Genomic DNA, 24,326 nt, shown 5'->3' with positions numbered 1-24,326 from the left:
ATTTAGTCGTTAAAACAAAGTGAACAATATAAATAAAAATATGGATTTTATCATTCCTTTTGCATACTTAACGAGCCTTGAGCTCATCGTACGCTTGTTGGATGTCGTGAAGTAACCATTCTTTCGTAGAATTTGAGGATTTCTTGGTAGGTATGGCACCATGAAATGAACTATTGGTAATATTGGCCGGTAGGTTCAATATATAAGAGATTATATCGTAAATTTCAACATTACGGAAAGGCATTAACTGTTTCGATTTGAACGGCTCAAAGGCGGGACCAAATGCAGTAAATATAGCTCTCATTAGGGGGGATTTATTATCATAACCATGAACGCCATATGGCTCATACTCAACATCAGGAGAATGGTCTAAAGAGGAGACGATTGACCAGCCTGGATCAGGTATCATCCAAACAGGAGCAATTCTATCATTCTTTGAATAATGCAAATTTTCTGGTATTTCTTCTTTTGTTGAGGATTGCCAATACTCAGTTCCCGGCAACGCTTTGGAAGTTGCATTTTTTAAGCTATCAGCAATATAGGTTTCGTCTGATTCAGATTCACTTCGAAAGCCAGCCAAGGGCCAACCGTCTCTAAATTCAACTTTTGAAACGTTGAAAAGATCATCTAACCAAAGCAAGCGATCATTTGATGTAGGAGCCATACCATGATCACTCACAAATATTAGGTTTACGACGTCTTGTAAGTTTCTTTTACTGAGACCTTCAAGCAAATTACCAATCATGTGGTCAACTTCTTTCAGAATCAGGTTGAGCTGCGGCGAATCTGGTCCAAAGGTATGTCCAACGGAATCAACGTGAGGCACGTAACACATAAGCAATTGTGGTCGTGTATCGTCTGTATGATCAAGCCAATGAAGAAGTTCATCCTTTTTTTCGTTAAGAGTTATGCTAGCATTGAACGATGTGTAATAAGTGGGCCGTATCCCATCATGAGCAACTTCGTTTCCCGGCCACATGTGGATAGCAGAACGAATCGAATGTCGTTCAGCATTGATCCATATTGGTTCTGCCTGCGTCCACCAATATGGATCATTGTTGCATTCCGGACGGGTATTTACAAAATACTTTCCACTAATAGGATCGTAAAAGTTGTTACTAACCATACCGTGGTTTTCGGGATAAAGTCCAGTCGCTAGAGAGTAGTGATTAGGAAACGTTATACTAGGAAAAACTGGTATCATGAATGGTGCATGAGTGTTCCTTTCAGCCAACTGAAGCAAATTGGGTGTGTGACCTCGATACATATAGTCTGCTCGAAATCCATCCAAAGAAATCATGATAACAGTAGGAAGGAAGGAGTTTGTTCCATTGCTAAGGGGTGAACCTTTGTTCGGAAATAAAATATTATTGGAATGAGACGATATAGCTGCCCTGAAGACGCCAATTGCAACAATGCAGAACACCACAACAGCTAACATATAGCGTCTCAATAAAGGTCGAGATGTTGATTCTCTAAAATCTTCTGAGTTTTCAAATGCATTTCCTTTTTTTCTATTGAATAACCTGTCAGGCATTTTCCAAACCTGTCTTCACCCAGGTGTTTGGGACTTAGTAGATCGCTTTCTGTTGTTTACTTTAGTGTATCCTTGTGTGTTTAGTCCAGCACTGAAATTCGTCTCTACGTATATCCTTTTAATAAAGCCTCGTTTAATTTATAAAGAAGGTTTGCCTTTAGTCTATTCCAAGTTACTACTCACAGCACTTTTCAACCATCTGCTAACACATGTAGCGAAGTCAACAAATAGTTTGTATGTTGGTCGCTCTCGTCTGAAACATCTAATTGAAGATGAAGGGTTCATAATGATGAGAAAAAGCTAATTTTATTTTCCTTGAAGAACTTCTACTACCGAACTATACAGATGAAGGAAGTTCCCTTTCCCAGATTTTTCAGGCCGGTTATAGTGAATTCTCAATCTGGATGAAAAAACTGGTATTGCATGAAAGGTTTTTTAATTGGATTTTGGGGATTAGGATGGGAAAAGGAATAGGAGGAACTTTGGGGGAATTGAAGCTCGTCAGATATTTCCCAAAGTACATTTTTGTTGGAGAAGTTAAGGGCTTTCAAATTCATTCCTGAAGAGGCTTGAATAGCCAGCTCAACTATGTCATTATATGTATTTTGACTGTCATATTCTAAACCTGTACAGGAATCACGAATTATATGGTGTTGCTCAATATGATTCCGCACTAGGTCACTCGAATTCAAGTTAGTTTGATAATGACTTCTCGTCGTCATTCGGTCCTTGATGAACGATGTGGAATTGCTTCGCTCGAAGTAAATTAAATCTTCGATGTTATCTGTTTTTGGAACAAAAGGCCCCTTTTCGTCATATAAGTGATCCCAGTCTATGCCGTTAAAGAATGGATGGCACTTTATTTCCGAAAATCCATTTATACTTAATCTTCTTTCTGGATTTGATTCCAGTAGCTTCTTTGTAAGATCTATAGCTTCTGATGAATGCTGCTCATCGCTATCGTTTGCCCAACCGACGTCGTTTCGTTGGATACGGTCCCATACACCTTGGATAGTATTTGATTGAAATGGTATTTTCCCAGTCAGCATTTCAAATAATACACATCCTATGGCCCACATGTCGCTCATTGGACTTTCCATTCCCGAAAGAACTTCAGGCGCCATATAATTAGGAGTACCAATGATGCTTTTTCCGCTTTTTAGTTCTCCTGGGAAGTTCACTTTCAGACGTGCTCGAAATACCTGTGACATGGCTCTGTTTAAATTACCGAAATCGACATCTATCAGCCGTTGAAAAGGATCAAATTCTTCTTCATTTGTCTTCCTCTTCGTTAAATCTATTTCATTTCTAGCTTGATCGTTAAGGACTTCTATTAGTTGCTTTCTTGCTCCTTCATGAGGTATCTCTTTTAGTTGGTTTATCTTTTCTTGATAAAATGTATCTCCGTCAATTCTTCTGTCCTTGTTATCACTCAGTCCAAGGTCTGCCAAACGAATATGCCCATTGTGGTCTATGAGCATATTCGCCGGCTTAATATCACGATGAATAATGTCCAATCTATGAAGAATTTCGACAGCTTCCAATAGTTCGGCTACATATTTCTGAACCCATTGTTCTGGTAGCGATCCAAGTTTTTCAACCAAAGTCTGACAGTCACCACCGTTGAAGAAATCCATAACCAAGCAAAAGAATCCCTCCGATTCAAATGCATAGTATATTTTGACAATCCTTGATCCGTACTTTTGGATTTCCATATTAGCTTTTTCGTACATAAGCCCTTTCAACTTGTCGATATCATTCAGACCTGACTTCGGAATGGCTTTCAGTGCATAGTAAATTCCAGTGGAATTTTTTTTTACCAAATAAACCCTACTAGATGCGCCTCTATTTATTTCTTTTACGAAGGTGAATTCTTTTAGTGATCTTGGTGTTTTGTCTCCGAACTTTAGATCCTTATATTTAGGAAGACGCAAAGCAGAAGTCGTGTTGTCTATAATGGGAAAATAAAGTTGTTCAACGAGCTCCTGATAATTGCGAATTGAGTGCGTTTCTTGATCGTCCAAGGAATTTTTCCTTGGTTTGCTTGCTAGCTTTTTGTTAAGGTTTTTCAGGATGATCTCCTTCAATTTGTCACTGTCGTCAAAAGAATGGTAATATCTTCCATTTTTTCCGTAACTGGGACGAACTAGGTTATTATTCGTATTGAATTGAGGAAGTTGGTCAGGTATCACCCGTGATTCTGATAAAATCAAGTCAACCTTAGAAAGATTCGGGTCTCTATAGCCTTGTCGATGTGATTGATTGTGAATCGTTGTAATCAGCTTTGTATCACCGGAAAATATTTCATAATCAATACTGTTCAAATTTAAGCACAAATAGTTTCTCAAGTACCTAAGCAGGAAATGCTTCACTTCTTGAAAAGTTATTCCGTGTATCATGTTATGATTGCAAAGCTTAAGATTATATTTGAGACTCAAAGTAAGCAAAGAATGCACTTCGTGAAAAAAGCTTTGAATTTTACAGGGGGACAAAAAGTCAAATTTCCAAAGTAAAAGGGCCTTTTTCATAACTTTTTCTTTCATTTCAATAGCCAACTCTTTAGAGATGACTAAAAAGGTGCTTTTTCCCAGTTCTTCAAACGTTTGCTCAGCTGCAATCAGTTGACGATCCAAGAATTTAATACAGGAATGCCAGGATTTTAAACGGAAACGTTTATATTTGCCAGACTTTGTCTGCAGAACTGAAATAATTGGCAACGTTAAGTATGTCTCCTCACTAATTACACTAGTGGCACGAGGAAGCAACTGACTGTACTTGAGCAGCTCTACCTTCTTTATTTGAATTTGCTTCCGTATATCCAATACAATTTGGACGAGTTCGCTCCATACCAAACAAGAATCGGTATGTACTTCATAATACCAATCGGGGATTCTTCTTTCACAAAAGTAACATAAGTGAGAAACAGGAGGAGGAGAGTGCATATATTTAACTTTATGGGCTCTTTCTACATAATTCTGTAAGACAAAAGAGCCGATGCCAAGGGTGTTGAATAAAACAAAGTCCATATGACTTATATGATAACGTTCTGGATATAAGCATTTGGCAGACCATAGGATTCTAGATTCTTTACCTTCTAAAGCATCCACGAGGATTCCTCGGAAAGCAAGCTTCACTCCGATTTTTTCCTGGTCTGGTGATATCTCATAATCTTTGCTATTCATAAACATAGTAGGGGCCATGTTAGTGCTGCATAGAAGCGAAGTTTGAAAATGCGTGATTTTAGTAGATCCATTAAAAAGCATTTGAATTGCGCGTTGGACTCTAGGAACGCTCGTTTTCGTGATACAATCATAAAAGTTACAAGGCGGTTGTAGCAAGGGATCACTTATTGTTTTTCCTATAAATCTGTAGAAAGCAGAGTTGGCATATCGTACATCACCTTCGGAATTGATTTCGATGTTGAGTAATAACTCATGAAGAAGGATTTTTTTCATTTCCTCTGGCACAGTCATGGATATTTACTTGAAGTGTAAAAATGGGTTCTGGAAATTTGACAATTAATAAATACTGAATCCCTTTCTTGTCTAAAGGAAAAGCAAAACATCCTTTTGGCTTAATCAAATCCTTCGTCCTCTTATGGGCTAAAGTAATTTCGAATATTAAAGTACAATGAAGTGGATAAACAGATCGATGTTATATGAAGCCCGTATATGAATTAGAGAATATGAAAAAATCCGAAATTTTACTAACTTCTTCAATTGGCGTCAATAGTGAGGTTCCGGAAATGTTTTAATGTTTCGATTTTCTATAATGCTTTCAATGTTTCCTCATCCTTAGAAGTAATGACTCAACCAGATTGCACCCAACGTATCGCCATTAACTGTCAGTGATTTCATGAGCTATTAAGTTTTTTAAAGCGAGCACTGAGATAATGTTTGTTTCATGTTTATGACATCTTACTATTGATATGACTAGCATAATACTTTTATATGTCAATTTTTATTCTATATTTAACAGATTTCTGACTTTCGGAGAGAATTCATCAATCACCATGAAATTCATTTTGTTATGGATCTTGATCTCTTAGCATAGTAAAACATAACCAAAGAAGAGTATGCCCAAGTATAAAGAAGCTTTTAAAATTAAAATCATTACCCAGTGCTAGCTATTTCCTTTAAAAAAAGGTATTAAATAATATATTTTCTTTATTCTTTACCCTCATAATTTTGACTTCCCTGATTTCCATATTGAGTTTGATTGTGTAGTACCAAATATCCCACATCTCCAACACACTACCAGCAAACAAAAGAGCCTAGTAAAAAAATGGGAAATTGTCAGTTTTAAACATTGTGGAAAGTAACTTTGAACAAATTTATTTATCTATTTATTGAAAAGAGTAAATTGCGAAAGGACTCGGCGTTCTGTGGCATTCTCCAACAAATTGCTGTTATTCCCTGATTTCAATTCGTATCTGTTGGACTTCTTTATAATACACTAATTGACTCGTCTTTATTGAAAAGGTTCCGGAAACGTAGCTTTTTGCAAACCATTTTTTGGGTAATCTGTAGGCCTTTCTGTCTCTTGCCAAAACACCTTTCTGGTTAAGTACTTTTCGTCTCAACATAATTTTTGATATTCTATAGTTTGTACGAGCATGTCGTTTTCCTCTCAACCTGGATGTTCAGCAACGCAAAATCCGGTTCGAAAACTGAACTTGTCCGTACACGATGGGGCTTTAAAATCAAAGGCTTATCATCCCAAAGCTCTAAGCAACTCGCTTCATCCCTCTACTGTTGCGGCTCCTAGTTTTGCATCTTCGGAGTCCTCTGCATTTCAACGTTGGAAAGATTTCAGTCAGTCATCTAATCAAAATCAGCATTTTTCACGATTTAATGATACCGCAAAGAGTTCTCCTTTGGCTCTAAATTCAGATTTGTCTGAAGAGTTTTCAGCCTATAAAAATCGACAAAGTCAAAACTCCGAAGCACAATGGTGTTCTGAATTTCATCAGCAGCTACCGTCCGGAGTCAATAGTGATGCCATAAAGCCAAGAAATGAACTGGTAGATACCGTGCCGATTCCTTTTTCATCGCCTCATTTGCCTTTGTTTGCACCCTCAACTCAATCTACTTTGGAAACTGCTCAAGTCGATGAAAACGAGTTCATGGAACAATTTAATAACGCGTCCTTACAATTGATCAATTCAGAGAATGAGAAGCTTAAACAACCCTCTCAAGCGCCATTGACCTTGGAACAGCTGTGGACAGACAGGTTGACCACTCTACGAGCAAATGGCCTTGATCCGAAGTCACTTGAAGATTATCAAGCACGCTGGGAAGAGTTGTATGCAGAAGCAAAGGTAAGATTTCCTTACTTAACTGAGAAAAACGAACAGCTGAATAATTTTACAAATGACGAAAGTACGTCAAACCAGTATGCTTCCTCACAAGCTACAAATACGCAGGGAACGGATATACCGGAAGTTTCGTATACAAATATAAACAAGGAAGATGATCTCGCAAAAGAGGACGTATTTAGTGACGAACAATTTGACTCCAATTTAAAAAAAATAGAAACACTTCCCTTTCTAGAGAATGTTTATGAGAAAGCTCAAATGTTAATAAAGAACAACGGTTCAATTTGCGAAGCCGCAGTTTTACTTGAAAAATCTATTTTGCAAAATCCTTCACATTTAGAAACTTGGCAGTCTCTTGCATATGTTCATACCTTGCTAGGCAACGAAAGCCGAGTTGTCGAATCTTTAATAGAAACGAAAAATTTGGGTTCTAATCAAGCCAACACTGAAATGGATTTGGCAGTAGCATATGTAAACCAGGGTTTGCGAGAAAATGCTTTAGCATGTTTGCGCGACTGGCTTTATACGTCTCATCCTGAATATTCTAGCCGTTTTTCCAGTATAGAGCACAAGTTTGAAAGATTGAAAGCTCCTGATAATACAAAAGCTGTTCAAGCTTGCTTTCTTGACTTGATATATTTATTATTAACATCCAAGAAAGCTGATGACAAGGCTCAGACCGGATTGGGAATTACCATGTATCTTTTGGAGGATTTCTCAAAAGCGGCTGATTGCTTTCAGAAAGCGGCCCAAAGCGATCCCAGAAACTGTGTTTTGTGGAATAAATTGGGAGCCTCGTTAACAAATTCAAATCAAGAAGGAAAGGCATTACAAGCTTACAAGCGTTCGTTGGAGCTACAGCCTCAGTATGTTCGCACACGGTCCAACCTTTCCATATCATGTATAAATATGAGTTGTTATGAGGAAGCAGCAGAACATATCTTAGATGCAGTTGATATTGTTCAAGACAAACATGGAGTGTTAACTCGCTGTGAATCTAGCACTGAACTCTGGGATATGCTACGGAAGGTACTACTCGTGGGATACCAAAGCATGAGCTTGGCTTCACTGGCAAAACCGGGATCTAGTACGAGCGAACTAAGAAATAAAATAGAATCCTTTACAGGAGAGGACGAATACTATTAAGAACATTTTACGTTCGTTTTCAATAGAAGATTACTTACTAGAAATGGTTCTTTTTGCTATGTTTTCTTTCTTAAAAGAAACAACAAAAATAAGGCATATCAAAAATAGTTACTATTTATATATTTATTTCCTATTTCCACATTTCAACAGTTCATAAGTGCATTTCAAAATATCTGTAAGGAAAGCATAGCAGTGTCACTCATCTTCTCACCGAGCAAATTATTTGACAACGCGTCTACATCTACTCGACACTTGTCTTGGGCTAAAGAGTGTAATTTTTGTGTATTTTAACGTAGAATAAACGAATTTTTATTCTGAAGCTTTCATTGAAGTAAAAACTCAAGGATGAGCGATATTGAACAGACAGATAATCGAGAGACTAGTCGATTCAGAAGAGGTACGCTATTTCTTGAAGATTCAATTATCTGGTACTTATAAACTAATATATTAGATAAAATTCGAAAAAGATCACAGAGCCCTCCGTATGACAATGGTGCTGGGTCCTACAGAGAGAGGTCGCCCATAAGCGGAAGAGATTCGTACAGAGACGAGCATTACGATAAAAGACCTCGAGGTATGACCTGAATTGTCGTTTTGGATTAGGAACTAACTAAACAAATGCAGTTTCTGGGGCTCATTATTCATCCTCAAGAAGGTACGTGATGATGCAAGCTCTTTTCAAAGTCAAATTAACAACTGATAGTATCAATGACCCATATAGCCAAGAAGCTGTTATATCCTATGAGCGTTTTATTCGTTGGTATAGCCAAGAGAATTTGATTTCTTCTACGACAGAGGATTTGTACAAATCTTTACACGGTACTTACAATAGCTATAAACAGGACCTGTATGCTAGAACTGCTAAAAGTTTTGTGCTGGATCACTGCGATGAAGCATGGTTTGAAGACACTTATTGGTTTGACGAATCTCAGGGTCGATTGCGTGAAATCTCGGAGAAAGAAAAATCATACCGACTATCTATGCATAACATATTTTTAGAAAAGTTTGAAAATGGATATTATGATGCTTTCAAGCTACCAAATGACCAGGATATACCTACTGAGGTAAAAAACTTGAGTAGCGAAACTAATCCGGATATGGATTCGCTCGTAAAGGAGGTTCCATACTTCAAATATTTAATGGACTCTAGGGAATCAGCAAAAGATAGGACCTTGTTAATTCGACACGTGTTGCCAAGCATCTCAATGGCTAACATGCACCAAGTGTTTGACAATATTGACATTATTGACTATTTCTCAGTTTCGCGCATGAAATTTACAAAGGACTACGAACGCTCTGTTTGGGTTCATCTAAAGCCAGACGTCGCGATTGAAGGGGCAAAAGAAATCCTTGACGGTGTTCAATTAGCCTCGAATTATACAATAGAAACCGAAAGTCCGAAATTCCCAAGAAACTGTGTCCCGGCTTCTCTTCCTTCTATCTCCTCTTCCAACGATGCAAGCAAAAAAATTTTGAGTATTCTGTATAAAACAATGAATAGATTTGTTGTCATGTACAACTTACCGCAGGATATATCTGAAAAACTACAAGATAAAGTTTTTTCCGTTCCGGTAGACACAGAGGATGAAATAGAAAAAGAACGTATACACAACGTTCAGTTGTGTGATATACTTGTGGAGTATCTTCGTCAAGTGGCTACATTCGATTTTTGGACGTGCAGGAATTACTCAAGTCTAATCGCTTTATTGCAAGATAATCCTGCTGGATACTCAAGGAAACCTTATGATGACAACAATGAAGTCTCTCAGGAAGAAACAGTTTGGTTTTCGAATTTAGAGAATGACTACGCATGTTTGCTTGATCCCGAATCTGTCGACTTAAAATCCAAAGGTTCACTACCAGTGGATAGCTTTGTAAATTCCGAAATTGATTCGGTAATTCTTAGAGAGGACGAGCAAAAGTACCGTTGCCACGTAGGAGCCTGTACTAAACTGTTTTTGGGTCCTAAATTTGTTATAAAACATATTACCAAAAAGCATCCGGAATGGTTAGATCATGTGAAAAAGATAGCTATTTGTTTGCGGAATTACGTCTTGGATCCAGGAAGGGTTATGGATCCCAAGGTAGTAAGTCCTTCTCATGCTGCTCAGTACCTTGCAAACAAAAATTATTCTATCTCGTATCCTGGTAACTCTTATGATCGAAAAAGAAATGGTCCTGAGTTTGAGGATTTACAGCATACCTCATCTCAAAAGCCATATCATCGACAAGATACATATTCGGAACGTCGTGATCAATACAAAGATTACCGGGATTTGGATGCTCCTACACAAAAAATTCCTGAATTGGATTACTGAGTAAATTGGGTTTGAGTAAAGAACTTAGATACATAATGACTGCCTCAGAGTTTAACATCGTTATGCTAAGGGAGAAGTAAAAAGCAGTAATGGAATTTTGTTTATATGCTTTACTAATAGGTAAAGATGAAAATAATAATAAAAAAACCACATACACGAGCTTCCTAAGTAAAAATTGAACTATTAATACAGTAAGGATTGATTATGCAAGCCTTTAGCGTTAAAACGTAAATACCAAATCATAGACTCAATCGTGCGTAAAAAAGAGGCCAAGCAATGTCTCTACATCTGAGGATTAAGAAAAAGAAGGAAATAAAAGTCATTAGAAGCACTCGTGAAAATTTATGTGATAAATAAATAATAAACTGAATATTCAACTTTTATCACCAAAAAGGAGTGTCGCAAAGACATAAATTGAGTGCATTCTTTAATGATGGAAAAATATCCTGCTCATAACAATATTCGAAGACAAAGTTTGGGAAATCAAGGCAGATTTCAAATCGTAACAGGTTTTTAAAACTACCGGCATATGCGAAGACGTACAAGGATATATGGAACCAAAAAAAAAGACAAAGGAATATGGAAAAAAGGTAATAAAAACATTAATTATTGCTTAGACCACTGATAGAAAGATCACGCATGCTCTGGAGAACCTGTTCCACTTTGTCATCAAGCATTCCATTCGAGTAGTCTTCACGGACTGAGCTGTCAAAGTACTGCTGAACTTGAGCCATTTTTTCATAGCCTTCGCGACAGAAGCGCAGCTGAATTTTGACCAAGGCTTCAAAGCTTGGGTCAAGGTAAGGAACACGAAGACTAATCAGTTGTGGTAATTCGGTGGTGAGTTGATTATTAAGAGTTTCGTATATGTCCTTCGCAGTAGCTGCATCTTTCTCCGTTCGGGGAAGCTTTGAAGGATCACTAGAAGGCTTATCAACCAGCTTTTGAACTTTGGCACGCATAGCATCATGGTCGAGCAATTTATGATTTCGTTTGGTGATGGCAGCGTTGATGTCAGGGAAATAGCTACAGAACCTTGAAATAGGTTCCAAGACAGTAGTACGGAAAGGACCATCAAGCTCTTTGACGGTGTCTGCATCCAAATCTTCGACTACTTGCCGATAGTAAGCGCTTACACCGTCTTTGGAACCGGCGTCTCCATAAAAGGCATCAATTGTGTTAGCAATTCTCGTTTGGGAAGCTGTCATGGCACGAAGTGCATCCAAATAACCCTTAGCTTCTTTTTGTAGCTTTTTAGCCGCAGTTTCCATAGTGCGGTAGCGTCGTTCTTCTGTTTCAAATTCACGGTCCACGGTACGTTCAACATGACCAGTTTTCATCATCACCTAGGAAAAATTCGTTAGACATTTATATTCCAACAGTTACCTACCGAGGTACCAGCCCGGTTGACGGCTTTTTTGAATCCATGCCAACTCATCCTGGAATGTGGAAGTGGAAGCATTGAAACCACTGGTTCCATTTGATTAGACCTTTGCTACTTCCAATGTCACCTCCTCTGATTTCACATGTTGGTTTCCCTGCGATATCTACTTTAACGAAGTCGTCCTCTCATTCAGTGGTAAACAAACAAAAAGGATCGAAATTGTGAGGAAACGATCATTTAAATTTTCAAAACAGAAAGAAGACTTGCTCCTCTCATGATCGTACATCTCTTATGAACACTTTTGTGCATGTCGGTATCTGATATTTTCAATTACTTTGCCAATTTCGATAGACACTTTGTCGGCCAATTGTTCCCATCAAAGTTGTTCTCTCCTGTGGGAATGAGGAAGAGTATTTGAAGAATAATATTCCTTTTCATAATGCATACGTTGGATTCAGTCAATTGTATCATGACAAGCCGCTCGAAATCTCAAAGGTTGGTTGGGGCAAGGCAAATCAAAGCTTCGAACATGCTTCCTTTCATTCTTCTATAAACCAGCACTATATATTTAACACAGGGTTACTATTATAGTCATGCCTATGTTATACATTCCCTTTCCATTTTTTTTTACTTGCCATGTTTGCTTTGAAATCATTGTGCGTTTATGACGCAATGGTGAAACTTTAGCTGAATTGTTATTTATATAACATCCTTCAGGTGCTTGGGAAAGATACCTTCTGCAAACATCAAGAAATCAATTCATTTGTAACGACATTTTATAACGAATTCATTGGTATGTAATAGATGCATTTGGATTCTCCTTCTACAGAGATGGTTCGATCACCCGCAGTGGATTAACCAAAGAATTAGTTTAATAAAGTACACGATTATGGACTTGAATTATAAAATTTTTACGAGCATTTCGCAAACCTGGTGGACCGCCGGTCTTGTGCCTACTGCATTCGGATGGTTAACGGCGAGCGTCAATAAAAAGAGCGTTGACATCTATAATAAAAGCAGGAAGCCAAGATTTCACCCACCCGCTTACCTTTTTGGCCCCGTTTGGACAGCTTTATATTTTGCTATGGGTTATGCCTCGCATTTGGCTTACCGAGCGGATCCCCTGCTGATTACCAATGCCGGTCGCAAAGGTGCGGCTTTGTATCTAACCCAATTGGCGCTTAATGTTGCGTGGATGCCACTCTTCTTGTACGGGAAACCAAAACTCGCCCTCGTCAACATTGGAGCATTGACGGGTATGGTAGGCTGGCTGGTCAAGACATGGTGGCCGATCGCTCCAACTGCATCCAAGATACTTATTCCTTACCTAGCTTGGTTGGGATATGCTGGTTATTTGGTAAGTATGAAAGTTTAATGAAACGATATAGAAACAGTGAACCGCCGTGCTCATTCTCTGAGGATGCGACGAATTGATTTATATGGTGAATTTACTCGTATCATTACTAGCCTTGCTAGCATGCAGTTTTTTATAAGGTCTCTTGTTCTTTTCTGTCGTTCGGAGAACGGTTTTGCTAAGATCTAAGAAAGTGGGGGTATTTTTCAATAGTTTATGAAAGAAGGGGTCAAAACAACGAAAGGAATATGCCAAAAAAAAACCATTGACCGTCAAGCATTTTAGGGATGAGCATTGGCGGAATCATGGGAAGTGTATGGTTGCTGATCAATAATTATAGAATTTTGGTCATTGTCTGTTAAATTAAGATGACCCATATGATGACTGCTCAAGTTTGGAATCCCGGAGCCATGGGCGGCGCTTGGGTCGCTTAAATCTCCAATTGGGCCCATGGGATTGTGAGATTGAATAAGACTATTCGTTACAGGATCATCTGTTTGGTATACATCTAAATCTGCAAATGAATCGCCATTTGGTCCGGTCAATTCGGAACTAGGAGTAGTGTGGTAAGTTTGAGTAGCGTTTCTGTGAAAAACATCGTTAGGATGGGTTGTAGTAGGTAGGCTTCGGTAATCGGGATTGCTGACGGTAGTATGGTGATGATTAGCGACGGATGGCGAAGGTCTACTACCTTCAGCGGTAGTTGAGGAAGGGAAGAAGGGTGAACGAGGTGAGTTTTGGTTGGAAGGAGGAGCATGCAACAGATTTGAAGGATCCAGTTGTAAGACCATTGGATTCGACAAATTGAGATCTACACCGGAACCATTTACGGAAAGAGAATCGGAAACAGTGGAGGGATTAGCCGTCCGAAGTTGTAAATTTTCATTGCCAGACAAAGTAGAAGCATTCGACGAAGGGTCGGGTTGTCGATGATGCTTACTGTTGGTAATTGCAGAAGGAGTATGAATCTGAGGATTCACAGAGTTACCAGAATGACCAATGCTTGTAGGGCCAGTAGACGCATGGGCGGGAAGAGCAGCAGATGAGGTAGCACTATTTCGTTTCGGATCTAGGGCACCAGAATGAGTATGAGCATTAGTATTTGGATTGGCAGAAATGGGATGAAGATTCGAATTCGCAGTTGAAGCACCACCAAAAATCGAAGGATTCTGTTGAGTCTCTTCCTTAGAACGTGTTATATCCAACCCTGCCGAGCCGCCAGCAGTATTGATAGGGACTTGCGAGGAAAGAGTAGAAGGACTGTCATCGCCAGTCTCGTTGGTGGTTAGAAATTCGTTGCTTGTAGCACCTGTAGGGGTTGAATCGAGTGTGTCCATCAAGCCACGACTTTCGGAACCACTAGGGCTTTCTGATTTTCCTGCTTCCAATGCTTCTTGCGCCTTTAGCTGCGAAACTTTTTCCGCCGTCAAGAATCGTCCACCGGGGCCACGGGGACGTCTCATCGCATGTTTGTGTCTTGACTCATGTAGATATGGCTTTTTCGTTGTTTGCAATCCACGCAAACGCTCCTCCAGACGAGCACGGGCTTCTCGCCTTTTCAGAATACGATGATATTGTTTAGCATTCACATACAATCCCTCTACGGGCTCGTATGGATTCATTGGGTTAACAAGACGAGTGTTTGCAATGGAAGGACAATCGTTTCGAGAGGTTATAGTAAGTTCTTCGCCTTCTGTTGTGGTTGGTCGTTGAAGCAAGTAGACTTTCGACTGTACAGTTGGTTGGTTGTGTAGCCGTATTGCCTACCAATGGACACTTTAAATACGGAGTCGCCGTAAACATCTTTAGCTTATATTGTGGGGGTTGTTTCGTTACCGAAATATGGATAAAGAAATGCAAGGAAGCGGAAGGAGTCTCTATATTTATTGTTTATTTACATTCTTTGTTTACAGCCAGAAAAAATACGCAAAAAAAAAGCTAAAATACTCATTGTAGTTTTGGAGGAATTTGCTAGGATAAATAGGAGAAAAGAAAAGGATTGTTTTATAATAGTTTATGTGGTTGTATGAAAAGAGGAAAGAGGAAACAAATTCGAATTTGCAACTTAAGTCATATTTGGATCGCTAAAGCCATCAAGTCATTAATGATTCTATGGCGAGAAATTTGTATTTATTTATTATTTATTATTTACTTTCTTTCTCCATTGAATGCTAGCAATCTGGGAAAATTTCAATGAAACCTCGAGGACGTGCAAACTCGCACTCTTTTTCCTGAAAGCTTCTAGAGCAATTTTTCTAAACCGAAAAGTCATCTCTTTTATCCTCCCTGCATGTTCTTTCTCTTCTTTACAAATGCTCGTTTGTTTACATGGACAAGGAACATGTTACCCAGGTAAAACGGATTGTTTATGTTGCTTCTCAAATACAACCACTACGCGTACCTCATCTTGATTGAATTCTAAGGAAGCTATCAACAGTTTCCTTGCTTGATTGATTTTTTCAAGTAGCTTCATGAATAAACGAAAAAGGGTCGAAGAGATTGGGGAATCCAAGCACCGTCAGGTTCGACAACGTATTTTGCAGGAACGCAAAACGGATATCCTTGAAAATCTTGCTTTTGAATGTATGAAACTTGGTTCTTTCTTCCAATCTTATTTTCTTTTTTTTTTCCAAAGCCTCCCAAAGCCTCCCAAAATCAATTCTCTTGACATTTCTGTGTTTTATTGTAGGGCAGAGGGTTTGGAGATTTTATTTTTATTTTTTATTTTTTTCTTCATTCAAACAACATATTATTAACAAAGTACTATCTAGTGTCCGATAAAATTCGACGATTGCGATCCAATGCAGGTTTGCTGGCTTCTACCATACGCATGAGGGGAGAAATGCGTGTGGCTTCTATCCCCCGTGCTCAAAGAAATATGAAACTTCGTGATTTTCAACCCTTTTTGTCATCCAATACACCCGTCACTCCTTGGCGAACGTACGTTTCACATGCTTTTTGATATCTGTTTCCTAACTTCCCTTGCAGTCGGATTCAAGAATTCTATAAACTCGAAGAATTATCCATGTCGAAACGGAAACCGAATTCCGCAAAAGCAAGTCCTTCCAAGACCCCTACTCCTATGCGAGTGATGAAGCAAAAAGCCTCTACTCAGGACTCGTAGCCGTCCCTTACAATTACATTTCATTGTCTCTTCTTGCCTCATTTCACATTTCATGCATTTTCCTTCATTTATGATATCTATTTTTGCTAAATGCTGATTCCATCATACACATTTCAATGTTCCCTTCATGCCCGGTTGCATTTATTCTTCCTCTGAAACCTGAACAATTTTTCGCATACGATTCATCGTTTCTCGGAATAACGGCCGAATCTCATTTATTTCCATAGCTCCCAAATTATCCAGAGCAAGTTGAACTTCGTTTACCGCTTCCAAACCTGCCCTTGCCTTGCTCTGTCTCGCTTCTCGGATTGTCAAAAGAATTCGTCGAACTTCCTCCACATCTTCAATGTCATCGGGGCAAGCTTTCAAAAGTAAATGCCCAGTTTCCAACCATCGAAATGGCATTTTAGAAAACATATCTATTTCCATTTCTTGTTCCTGTAGGCTTTGCAAATTCGAAAGGTCCAGCCATTCTGGAGGCACTATTCTGGCACGATGCTGTCTTTTTAATTCCAAGGCTAGCCATAATGGAACCCTGCACTTTCTTGGCGGCTTCATGATGGGTATAGTTGCGCTTACTAGAGGTAACTGATCCATAGTCTCTAAAGGAACAATATCAGTGTATTCATTTCCTGCTAAAAACTCTACCTCTTCTGGTGAAAACGTCGCCTCCAATTCCCTGGGTAAGGCCATAGTTTCGGTTTTTTTACTCCCCAATTAATACTTTTGTATACAAAGTCAATATGTATCTTTTCTTTTTTATTTAAAATGAATGATATGCTTAAATAAGTTTAATTTTCCTTTGGTTTTTTAACCGTGTAACTTTCTTTATTGTTTTGGTGTAGTAGACGCTTGTTATGACTGGAGTGCTAAGTGCCAACACGTTTCCAAATTTTTCCCTTTCATCACATAGTTTTTATTTGGGTTTTTTCATTTGCATTTTTATGAAACAATAATCGCGAATGCAAAACCCTTCTTTCTTGCAGGACTTAATTTGGATTCTCAAATCAGTCCCTAATAAGAGGTCGACGAAAGGGTTTTTGCAAAAGTACGCTCCTCTTCGGTTTGATTATGCCTCTTCCAAATTGTTAGATAATGGATTATCATATGGCCTTCAAAAACGGATAGCAATTGCAAAGATTGCCGATGTAGACTCGCTCAACGATGAAACTTTGTTTGGCATTGGTAGAAGCATTTACGGACTTACCCGCCTTGGTATACATTCTCTAATTGTTCCTACCGGATTTGACTTGGGTATAACAGCCAAATTCAGATTACCAGAAGAAAAGCAATCACAATGGACCATGCTCAACTCCCTTTATTCTCAACAGAACCGGGTTATGCGTGTCTCGGACATCTTTTCCAAGGCCGGCGTATTAACCAAGCCACTGTATTCTTCCATTTGTCAATTGGGTCCCAATGGCGCACACCTTGAAGACATTGATTCCGTCTATCGTTCGTTAACATCTGATTATACACCGATTATTCCAAGCTCAGCATTTATGCCAAATCTGAAAGAGATTAGTATGGATGGAGACGAAATTATTTATGGTCTGACGAAAAGTTTGCACAAGCCAGAAGATGGTTGTACAGTCGATCGACTAATTATTCTTGATAAAGTGGGCGGTATGCCTTGTGCTCAACGGCCCCAAGGGTCGAGTCATGTATTGATTAATCTTGCTCAAGAATACGAGGAATTGAGAAAATCACTACCGAAACATCACATCAAAAATCTATTTTTGGCTCAGCGGTGCCTGAAGGTGTTATCCAAAGAGGCCTCCGCCATTGTTACTACTCCAACTGAAGCTATGCTAACGAATTCTTCGATGAATCGAAACCCGTTAATTCACAATGTTTTAACTGAAAGATCCATTTTCTCTTGCTCTTTACCTCGAGATCGATCGCCTGTTACGAAGACTACTTTACTTCGAGGTGGTGTTGCCGTATATACATATATGGGACCTGAGTGTATTACTGATGGTTCTATTTCCTGGGAAAGGGTGTGGACGTTGATTAATGATTCTTTTAGTCGCACATTGGATATGGAAGCCTATTTGAAACGTTTGAAAAATTCACTTGCTGCAATCATTATTGCTGGCGATTACGCCGGTACTGCCATTGTTACTTACGAAGAAGCTAATAATGGGAAAACAAAAGTTCCTTATCTTGATAAATTGGCTGTGTCGAAAAATGCGCAAGGCTCTGCTGCAATATCCGATGTCCTATTCAACGCAATGGTAGATTTATTCCCTAAAGAATTGATTTGGAGATCTAGATTGGACAACCCAGTGAACAAATGGTACTTTGAAAGAAGCATTGGCTCTTTGAAGTCACCAAAAACGCCTTGGAGATTATTTTGGACTGGAGATACCCAAGTAAAAAGTCTTGACCATATCAGACATTATCTGAGTATTATAGATCGGATCCAGCCAACTTGGTTAAACGATTAACTTTGTTTAAATGGAGGTTGAATATGTAGAACGCACTTTTATGCAACAATTGGATTTGCAAATTTTTGCTGTAATGATACCAGAATATATTTGTAAAACTATGGTTCTTTAAATGTGTTCTATGGTTTTCTTTCTAGACCTCAATTTTGACATGCCCCTCCGACGGTGTTGGAACATTGGTGTAGCAACACCTCCTTACCAGTGCACACGTACAGTTCCAAAGAAAAAACAATAGAGAAGGAAGATGTCTTACAAATCTGATCTTTTGCATCGTGCTATGGAAAAGCAAGTGCTTAAATTTGGCACTTTTACGCTAAAATCTGGACGTCAATCTCCTTATTTCTTCAATTCTGGAAATTTTACTCATGGGGCTGATTTGAGTGCACTGGCAAACTCATACGCAGAAACAATTATTTTCATGAATGTTGAATTTGATGTTTTATTTGGTCCCGCTTATAAAGGAATTTCTTTGGCCGCAGTAACTGCCGCCAAGTTGTACGAGAAGACTGGCAAGAGTTACGGCTTTGCATACAACAGAAAGGAGGCCAAAACCCATGGTGAAGGTGGAAACCTTGTTGGTGCAGAGATGGAAGGAAAGCGCGTCTTGCTCCTAGACGATGTGATTACAGCTGGAACTGCTATTCGGGAAGCCATCTCATTCTTAGAACCTAAGCGTGTTCATTTAGCTGGTATTGTCCTTTTGTTGGATAGACAAGAACGTGTAGATCCTGCCGTAAACGAAAGCACAATTGGAAAGTTGAAAAATGAGTACAAGGTTCCTATTTCTTCCATTTTGACTTTGGATGACATTGTTGAGTTTACAAAGGCTGAATTATCGGCGAAGGAGTCCAATGCGATGGACGCTTACCGTGGACAATACCAGGCTAAGTAAAAACGTTTGTAGACGAAACAAAAGTTACTGTGTCTTCGCTGGCGCTAACAATTGTATGGAGGCGGTCGGAAAGCAAAAGCCGATTGAAAGTGTATATGTATTTTTGTTTACTTTTTGGACATTATGCCAACATATCGTTGTTGTCTAATAACGGCAACCAATGGGGAATGAAAAGTACAGTTTTGCTGTGCCTCTGTTCCATTGAAACAATAATTTACGACAAAAGGCGCCTTATAGATGCTTGTATTTGATTAGGCTACTTTTTAAAACTTATCCTTGCTCTACAAAAAATTGTTTTCACATAATCCTCTCTCGTGTTATATTCTATTTCTAAGATGTTTATGTTAAAGTATAAGAAAAGCAGCAAAGACAGGGTTGATTTTTTGGAGAAATTGATTTTGATATAGTGGTTAATATAGAAAAACAAAATGAAAAACATTTCTATAATTATTTCAGTATGATGGTGAGCTACAAAACTGTACTCGCTATGGTAGACATTATTATGATTGAGAAAAGCTGCTTCAGGAATCTTTCAAACAAGCGATTCTTTCCAACTTTTCCTTTATTTTTTTTTGCATATTTCAATTCCTAGTACATTTTCTTATAGAGACAGGTTACAATGTGTCTTGTGGTAATTTTACTCAAAATCATTATTCCCCTTGCCTTATAGAATTCTATTTTCTCCAGATCCCCAACACCACAAATTTACCTCGAAAAGGAAGGGGAATAAAAAGCTTAGTTGATTCTTTTAAGCTGAAGATTTATTATTATTGTTTATAGAAAACGTAGAAAATTCCTGTCGAAAAGCTTTTAAGGCTTATAACCCTTTTTGAAGTTTCCACCGCGGACGTAAACAGAAACTTGTTTTCGGAGAAAATTTTGAGAAACTTTTACTTAGAGATATTTCTTGTTCCGGAATCTTGGGAGAAGAAGAAATTTGTTAATTTCACTTCTAGGGCCTCTGAAGAGGAAGAATTGTTCATTGGGGTAAAGTCTGAAAAGTCTTACAAAAAAGAAATAAAAGTGGGAAGAGTTATAGAAAAGCTATAAAATAAAAGTTGAGATTGGAAAGCCTATTCTTCATACTCAAAACTTTACCCTTTCAGGATATCCAACTTGAAGTATTTGTCTTAAAGGCTCGCCTTCTGCATATTCAAAGAACCGAAGACTCCAAAAACTGATCAAGTTTTCGTATTCATTATATTCTTCTTCTAACTGGTCATATCTATATGGATTGCTGGTCTCTTAATAACATCTTTGGGATAGAAAGGACTTTTGGTTTTTACACCCTAAATTAACTGTGAAAAACCACTACAAAAATTAACTCCCTTTACGAATTTACAGTTGCATCTTGTGACTTATATTTTGGAACATTCGTCTTTCTTTTAGTTTATTAGCACCAAGTGCATTTTTTGTTTTATTTTCTTTCCTTGTTGTTTTCCTTCGTTTGTTTTTTCACTTTGCTCTTTCTTTTTATTTTTGGCTGTAGTTTGGCTTCAAATATCCTTTTTTTTTTTCACATTGATAAAGCTTTAGAAGCCTTGAAGATCGCTATGTTTGTTAACCATGTTAAGAAAACAGCCTATTCGGGTGTAAACGTTTACGAATGCAATATCAATGGCAATTTTTTAATGAAACGATGTCATGATCAATGGATGAATGCTACTCAAATTTTAAAAATCGCTGAACTAGACAAGCCCAGACGGACTAGGATTTTGGAAAAATTCGCCCAAAAAGGCTTACATGAAAAAGTACAGGGAGGTTGTGGGAAATATCAAGGTACGGGCTGTTCACCAGTTGTTTTTCTTTTCGGCTAATGATATATAGGTACATGGGTTCCTCTGGATAGAGCCATTGAACTTGCCCAGGAATACGATGTATATTCCATAATAAGTTCTCTACTGGAATATAGTGAGACGCAAATGAATTCGGTCCATTTATATACACCTCAAAGCATGCAGAAACCGTCTAATAAATTGTCATCCTCCTACCCTTCTAATAATGAATTCTGCGTCTCACAGCCATCTTCGGAACCATATCCTTCGCAAGAACTATCCTCTGCTCCTAGAATGCATGACTTATCAAATTCTTTAAGCCTTCAAGCAAATGTTTCTCAAAATTCCTTTCTCTCCTCTGTAGACCTGAACGATGCTCTCGGCTTCAAGGAAGTGGTTCCCAAATCAAAGCATTACTCTCAAGCCCTATTGGATTATTTTTTGCTTTCTAATAATACCCAACCTCCAGATTTCGTTTATGATCGACCGGCCGATTGGGATGTTAACGCTAGTATTGATGAAGATGGCCATACAGCGTTACATTGGGCAGCTGCTATGGGAAATCTGGAGATGATGCATGCCCTCTTACAGGCTGAAGCTAGCGTTGTGTCCGTCAATTACTTACAGCAGACGTCCTTAATGCGGTGTGTTATGTTTACAATGAACTATGATCTCCAAACTTTTGAGCTTGTATCAGAGCTTTTGCAATCCGCTCTTTGTATGACAGATAGTTTTGGTCAGACTGTTTTTCACCACGTAGCACTTTTGGCTTCCTCGAAATCCAAGATGGAAGCAGCCCGCTACTACATGGATATTTTACTTCAAAATTTGACATCAACACAATCTGTTGAAGTTGCAACGCAAATACTAAACGTGCAAGATGATCGCGGAGATACGGTTTTGCTTATCTGTGCTAGAAATGGTGCTAAAAGATGTGCAAGGTTGCTCCTAGCTTTTTATGCTTGTGCAACGATTCCAAATAACCAAGGCCAATATCCTTCTGACTTTCTAACATCCGAAGAGATGGAGTTTCCTTCGCAACAAGAAACTTCAAAAGGATTTTTCGACGATATTACGGCAGAAGGAGCCTTACGGTCTTTAACAAATAAACATCCTTCTTTTTTGAAAAACTCGTTGATGAAGAATGCCTTGCCAAACGTTTTATCAAGGATTAAAGAACTGACCAAATATCATGAAAGTTCTCTTTCTGCTAAGCAGACCACATTTAGTTTGGCGACAGAGGTATTAGAACAAACTGTTCGCGAAAGTGAAACAAGTCAAAGACTTTGGAATGAGGCTAGTAATAGTCAGCCAAATTATCTCTCAAATCAAAGAATGGAGTTGAAAAGTACCTTGTTGCGTTTACTCAAGTTGATGAGGGATGCAACTAACCAAATTGAAACTTTTCAGGCACTTCAATTAAGTAAGTATGTTTCCTATTTCTCTCATATTTGGGGGGAGAATGATGAACTTGATTTAGTTGGGAGCCATAAGATTTCTAAAGTCTCATCAGCGTCTCGTATGGATTTAGAGTATGATCATTTTGAACACGAGAAACAAAGGAATGAGCTTGGAAATCAACTTGCTGTATTGCAAAAAAAAAGAAAAGAAAAGATTATGGAAATTTTGGATATGATTTCGTTGGATACATTGAGTTCTTCTAAAACCAGGTAATTCTTGGTAATAACTTGTGACGATTTTCTACGTTTTGAATTATTTCAGGCTTTAGTCTTCATTCCTTTCTTGAAATGCTCTATTAATTATTTAAATTGATTTCACAAATCTCTTTTAATGGAGTAAAGTGTGTATAATACTACTATTCAACATTTTTGATTAGGTTTTTGTATAGGTTTATATATTATTATTTTTCATTTTTATTTCGTTCTTCCATTATTTTGTTCCTAGCGGATAAAGCTACAGGACATACAGGAGAGAATTAGGTAGTTTACACTTATTCGAAGTTCTAGCACAAAGTAAAAACCGGGTTTTTCGTACAATAAAAAAATATTCAAACATTCAGAGAGACACCCGCATCATGAAGATTTTGCTTTGCTTTCTGAAGCCATTGGTCTCGCTCATGATCTGAAGTTTCATTTTTGGCGAGTTCAAGACAAAGCATTCCAGAGTATTCATATAGAGCTTTATTTTGATTAAACGGCGGAGAAAGCATATATTCATCCAAGGAGTTCATCGCTCTTTGGTATTCCTGTCTCTGAATCAATAGTAAAATGTATGCGGGATAAAATTGTTCAGACTAAAAGGCTTCATTAGTAAATGATCTTTAAATTTCTTCGTTTGATCCTAATTTATAACGTAAAAAAGTCCAATACATACTGTCAAGGAACGTTGTGTACGATTTTTATTTGGGTTCGCAGGAAAACGAGCGATGAGACGCTCCATATATTCTGTCGAATCATCAGGTTTAATTTGGTTCAATATCTCCAAACCGATGTTCCACATTTTAGACATGTCTACACCTTTTGATCGCAACAAAAGAGAGAAGGCATGATATGCTCGATTGTAATCTTCCCGCAACAAAGAAAGATGCATCAGCGCGCAAAGAGCATCTATATGTTTTGTTTTGAACCTTGAGGCCGGTAAAGGTATTCTAGGAACAGAAGTATTGCTCTCTTTTGGGGCAATATCTCGTAAAGTCGAGCGTTTATTTCTTACCGTGCAGGGGTTAAACATACTTTGTTTTCTTTTCATAAACTATATTCGTCTTTCATTCGTTTATAAACCCCAATTAAGCCATAACTCATGCCAATCCTCAATTTCTCAAACAAAATCCTCAAGTACAGTAAAATATGTGCTTGAAGAATGCTAGGGTGTCTGAGAAATCAATACTTTAGGATGAATGAAGTCAATTTTGAAAAAATGCAGAATCATAAACTCACTACGTGCTATACTACATTGCTTATGTCTACTATTTTGAGAAGAAATGCATCTACTGAACTGAACCGGCTGATGAAACAAATAGTAAACCTGTTTATTTTTATCCAACCAAATTATCCAAACTATGAAGAGAA

The 24,326-nt window shown here is 38.2% G+C and overlaps 13 protein-coding genes across 13 annotated transcripts; 7 read left to right on the top strand and 6 right to left on the bottom strand.

Annotated features, from left to right (window-relative positions):
* Nucleotides 1-67: 67 nt before the first annotated feature.
* Nucleotides 68-1,537, bottom strand: npp1 (nucleotide pyrophosphatase Npp1; the record flags this gene model as incomplete). The annotated part of the gene is made up of 1 exon (XM_056180120.1): nt 68-1,537. One exon carries the CDS (start codon nt 1,535-1,537, stop codon nt 68-70), a length of 1,470 nt encoding a protein of 489 aa, XP_056035197.1.
* Nucleotides 1,538-1,932: 395 nt separating this feature from the next.
* Nucleotides 1,933-5,010, bottom strand: ppk31 (serine/threonine protein kinase Ppk31; the record flags this gene model as incomplete). Its single annotated transcript, XM_056180119.1, has 2 exons — nt 1,933-3,853; nt 3,890-5,010. The coding sequence occupies 2 exons, from the start codon at nt 5,008-5,010 to the stop codon at nt 1,933-1,935; spliced, it is 3,042 nt and encodes a 1,013-aa protein (XP_056035198.1).
* Nucleotides 5,011-6,152: 1,142 nt separating this feature from the next.
* On the top strand, nt 6,153-8,000 carry pex5 (peroxisomal targeting signal receptor Pex5; the record flags this gene model as incomplete). The annotated part of the gene is made up of 1 exon (XM_056180118.1): nt 6,153-8,000. One exon carries the CDS (start codon nt 6,153-6,155, stop codon nt 7,998-8,000), a length of 1,848 nt encoding a protein of 615 aa, XP_056035199.1.
* Nucleotides 8,001-8,345: 345 nt separating this feature from the next.
* pir2 (MTREC (exosome adaptor) complex zf-C2H2 type zinc finger subunit Pir2) lies at nt 8,346-10,318 on the top strand (the record flags this gene model as incomplete). Its single annotated transcript, XM_056180117.1, has 4 exons — nt 8,346-8,397; nt 8,452-8,574; nt 8,625-8,655; nt 8,704-10,318. 4 exons carry the CDS (start codon nt 8,346-8,348, stop codon nt 10,316-10,318), a joined length of 1,821 nt encoding a protein of 606 aa, XP_056035071.1.
* Nucleotides 10,319-10,920: 602 nt separating this feature from the next.
* Nucleotides 10,921-11,798, bottom strand: hob3 (BAR adaptor protein Hob3; the record flags this gene model as incomplete). The annotated part of the gene is made up of 2 exons (XM_056180116.1): nt 10,921-11,664; nt 11,709-11,798. 2 exons carry the CDS (start codon nt 11,796-11,798, stop codon nt 10,921-10,923), a joined length of 834 nt encoding a protein of 277 aa, XP_056035193.1.
* A 793-nt stretch (nt 11,799-12,591) lies between these two features.
* tps0 (mitochondrial outer membrane protein, TspO/MBR-related, implicated in lipid/sterol transport, tspO) lies at nt 12,592-13,423 on the top strand (the record flags this gene model as incomplete). Its single annotated transcript, XM_056180115.1, has 2 exons — nt 12,592-13,059; nt 13,397-13,423. The coding sequence occupies 2 exons, from the start codon at nt 12,592-12,594 to the stop codon at nt 13,421-13,423; spliced, it is 495 nt and encodes a 164-aa protein (XP_056035064.1).
* Nucleotides 13,338-14,678, bottom strand: SOMG_01321 (CCAAT-binding factor complex subunit Php2; the record flags this gene model as incomplete). The annotated part of the gene is made up of 1 exon (XM_056180114.1): nt 13,338-14,678. The coding sequence occupies one exon, from the start codon at nt 14,676-14,678 to the stop codon at nt 13,338-13,340; it is 1,341 nt and encodes a 446-aa protein (XP_056035195.1).
* Nucleotides 14,679-15,527: 849 nt separating this feature from the next.
* Nucleotides 15,528-16,180, top strand: nbl1 (Borealin-like protein Nbl1; the record flags this gene model as incomplete). Its single annotated transcript, XM_056180113.1, has 3 exons — nt 15,528-15,639; nt 15,828-15,996; nt 16,045-16,180. The coding sequence occupies 3 exons, from the start codon at nt 15,528-15,530 to the stop codon at nt 16,178-16,180; spliced, it is 417 nt and encodes a 138-aa protein (XP_056035196.1).
* Nucleotides 16,181-16,321: 141 nt separating this feature from the next.
* On the bottom strand, nt 16,322-16,873 carry psf2 (GINS complex subunit Psf2; the record flags this gene model as incomplete). The annotated part of the gene is made up of 1 exon (XM_056180112.1): nt 16,322-16,873. One exon carries the CDS (start codon nt 16,871-16,873, stop codon nt 16,322-16,324), a length of 552 nt encoding a protein of 183 aa, XP_056037236.1.
* Nucleotides 16,874-17,142: 269 nt separating this feature from the next.
* arg6 (acetylglutamate synthase Arg6) lies at nt 17,143-18,630 on the top strand (the record flags this gene model as incomplete). Its single annotated transcript, XM_056180111.1, has 1 exon — nt 17,143-18,630. The coding sequence occupies one exon, from the start codon at nt 17,143-17,145 to the stop codon at nt 18,628-18,630; it is 1,488 nt and encodes a 495-aa protein (XP_056037235.1).
* Nucleotides 18,631-18,874: 244 nt separating this feature from the next.
* On the top strand, nt 18,875-19,522 carry ura5 (orotate phosphoribosyltransferase Ura5; the record flags this gene model as incomplete). Its single annotated transcript, XM_056180110.1, has 1 exon — nt 18,875-19,522. One exon carries the CDS (start codon nt 18,875-18,877, stop codon nt 19,520-19,522), a length of 648 nt encoding a protein of 215 aa, XP_056037242.1.
* A 1,553-nt stretch (nt 19,523-21,075) lies between these two features.
* Nucleotides 21,076-22,971, top strand: res1 (MBF transcription factor complex subunit Res1; the record flags this gene model as incomplete). The annotated part of the gene is made up of 2 exons (XM_056180109.1): nt 21,076-21,301; nt 21,350-22,971. The coding sequence occupies 2 exons, from the start codon at nt 21,076-21,078 to the stop codon at nt 22,969-22,971; spliced, it is 1,848 nt and encodes a 615-aa protein (XP_056037241.1).
* Nucleotides 22,972-23,305: 334 nt separating this feature from the next.
* Nucleotides 23,306-23,988, bottom strand: rrn11 (RNA polymerase I general transcription initiation factor subunit Rrn11; the record flags this gene model as incomplete). The annotated part of the gene is made up of 2 exons (XM_056180108.1): nt 23,306-23,551; nt 23,632-23,988. The coding sequence occupies 2 exons, from the start codon at nt 23,986-23,988 to the stop codon at nt 23,306-23,308; spliced, it is 603 nt and encodes a 200-aa protein (XP_056037244.1).
* Between the last annotated feature and the right edge of the window lie 338 nt (nt 23,989-24,326).

Source organism: Schizosaccharomyces osmophilus, chromosome 1, assembly GCF_027921745.1.
Source record: "Schizosaccharomyces osmophilus chromosome 1, complete sequence".
Taxonomy (NCBI): Eukaryota; Fungi; Ascomycota; class Schizosaccharomycetes; order Schizosaccharomycetales; family Schizosaccharomycetaceae; genus Schizosaccharomyces; species Schizosaccharomyces osmophilus.
Note: the sequence above shows the minus strand (reverse complement) of the source record. Positions and strands in the feature narration are given on the sequence as shown.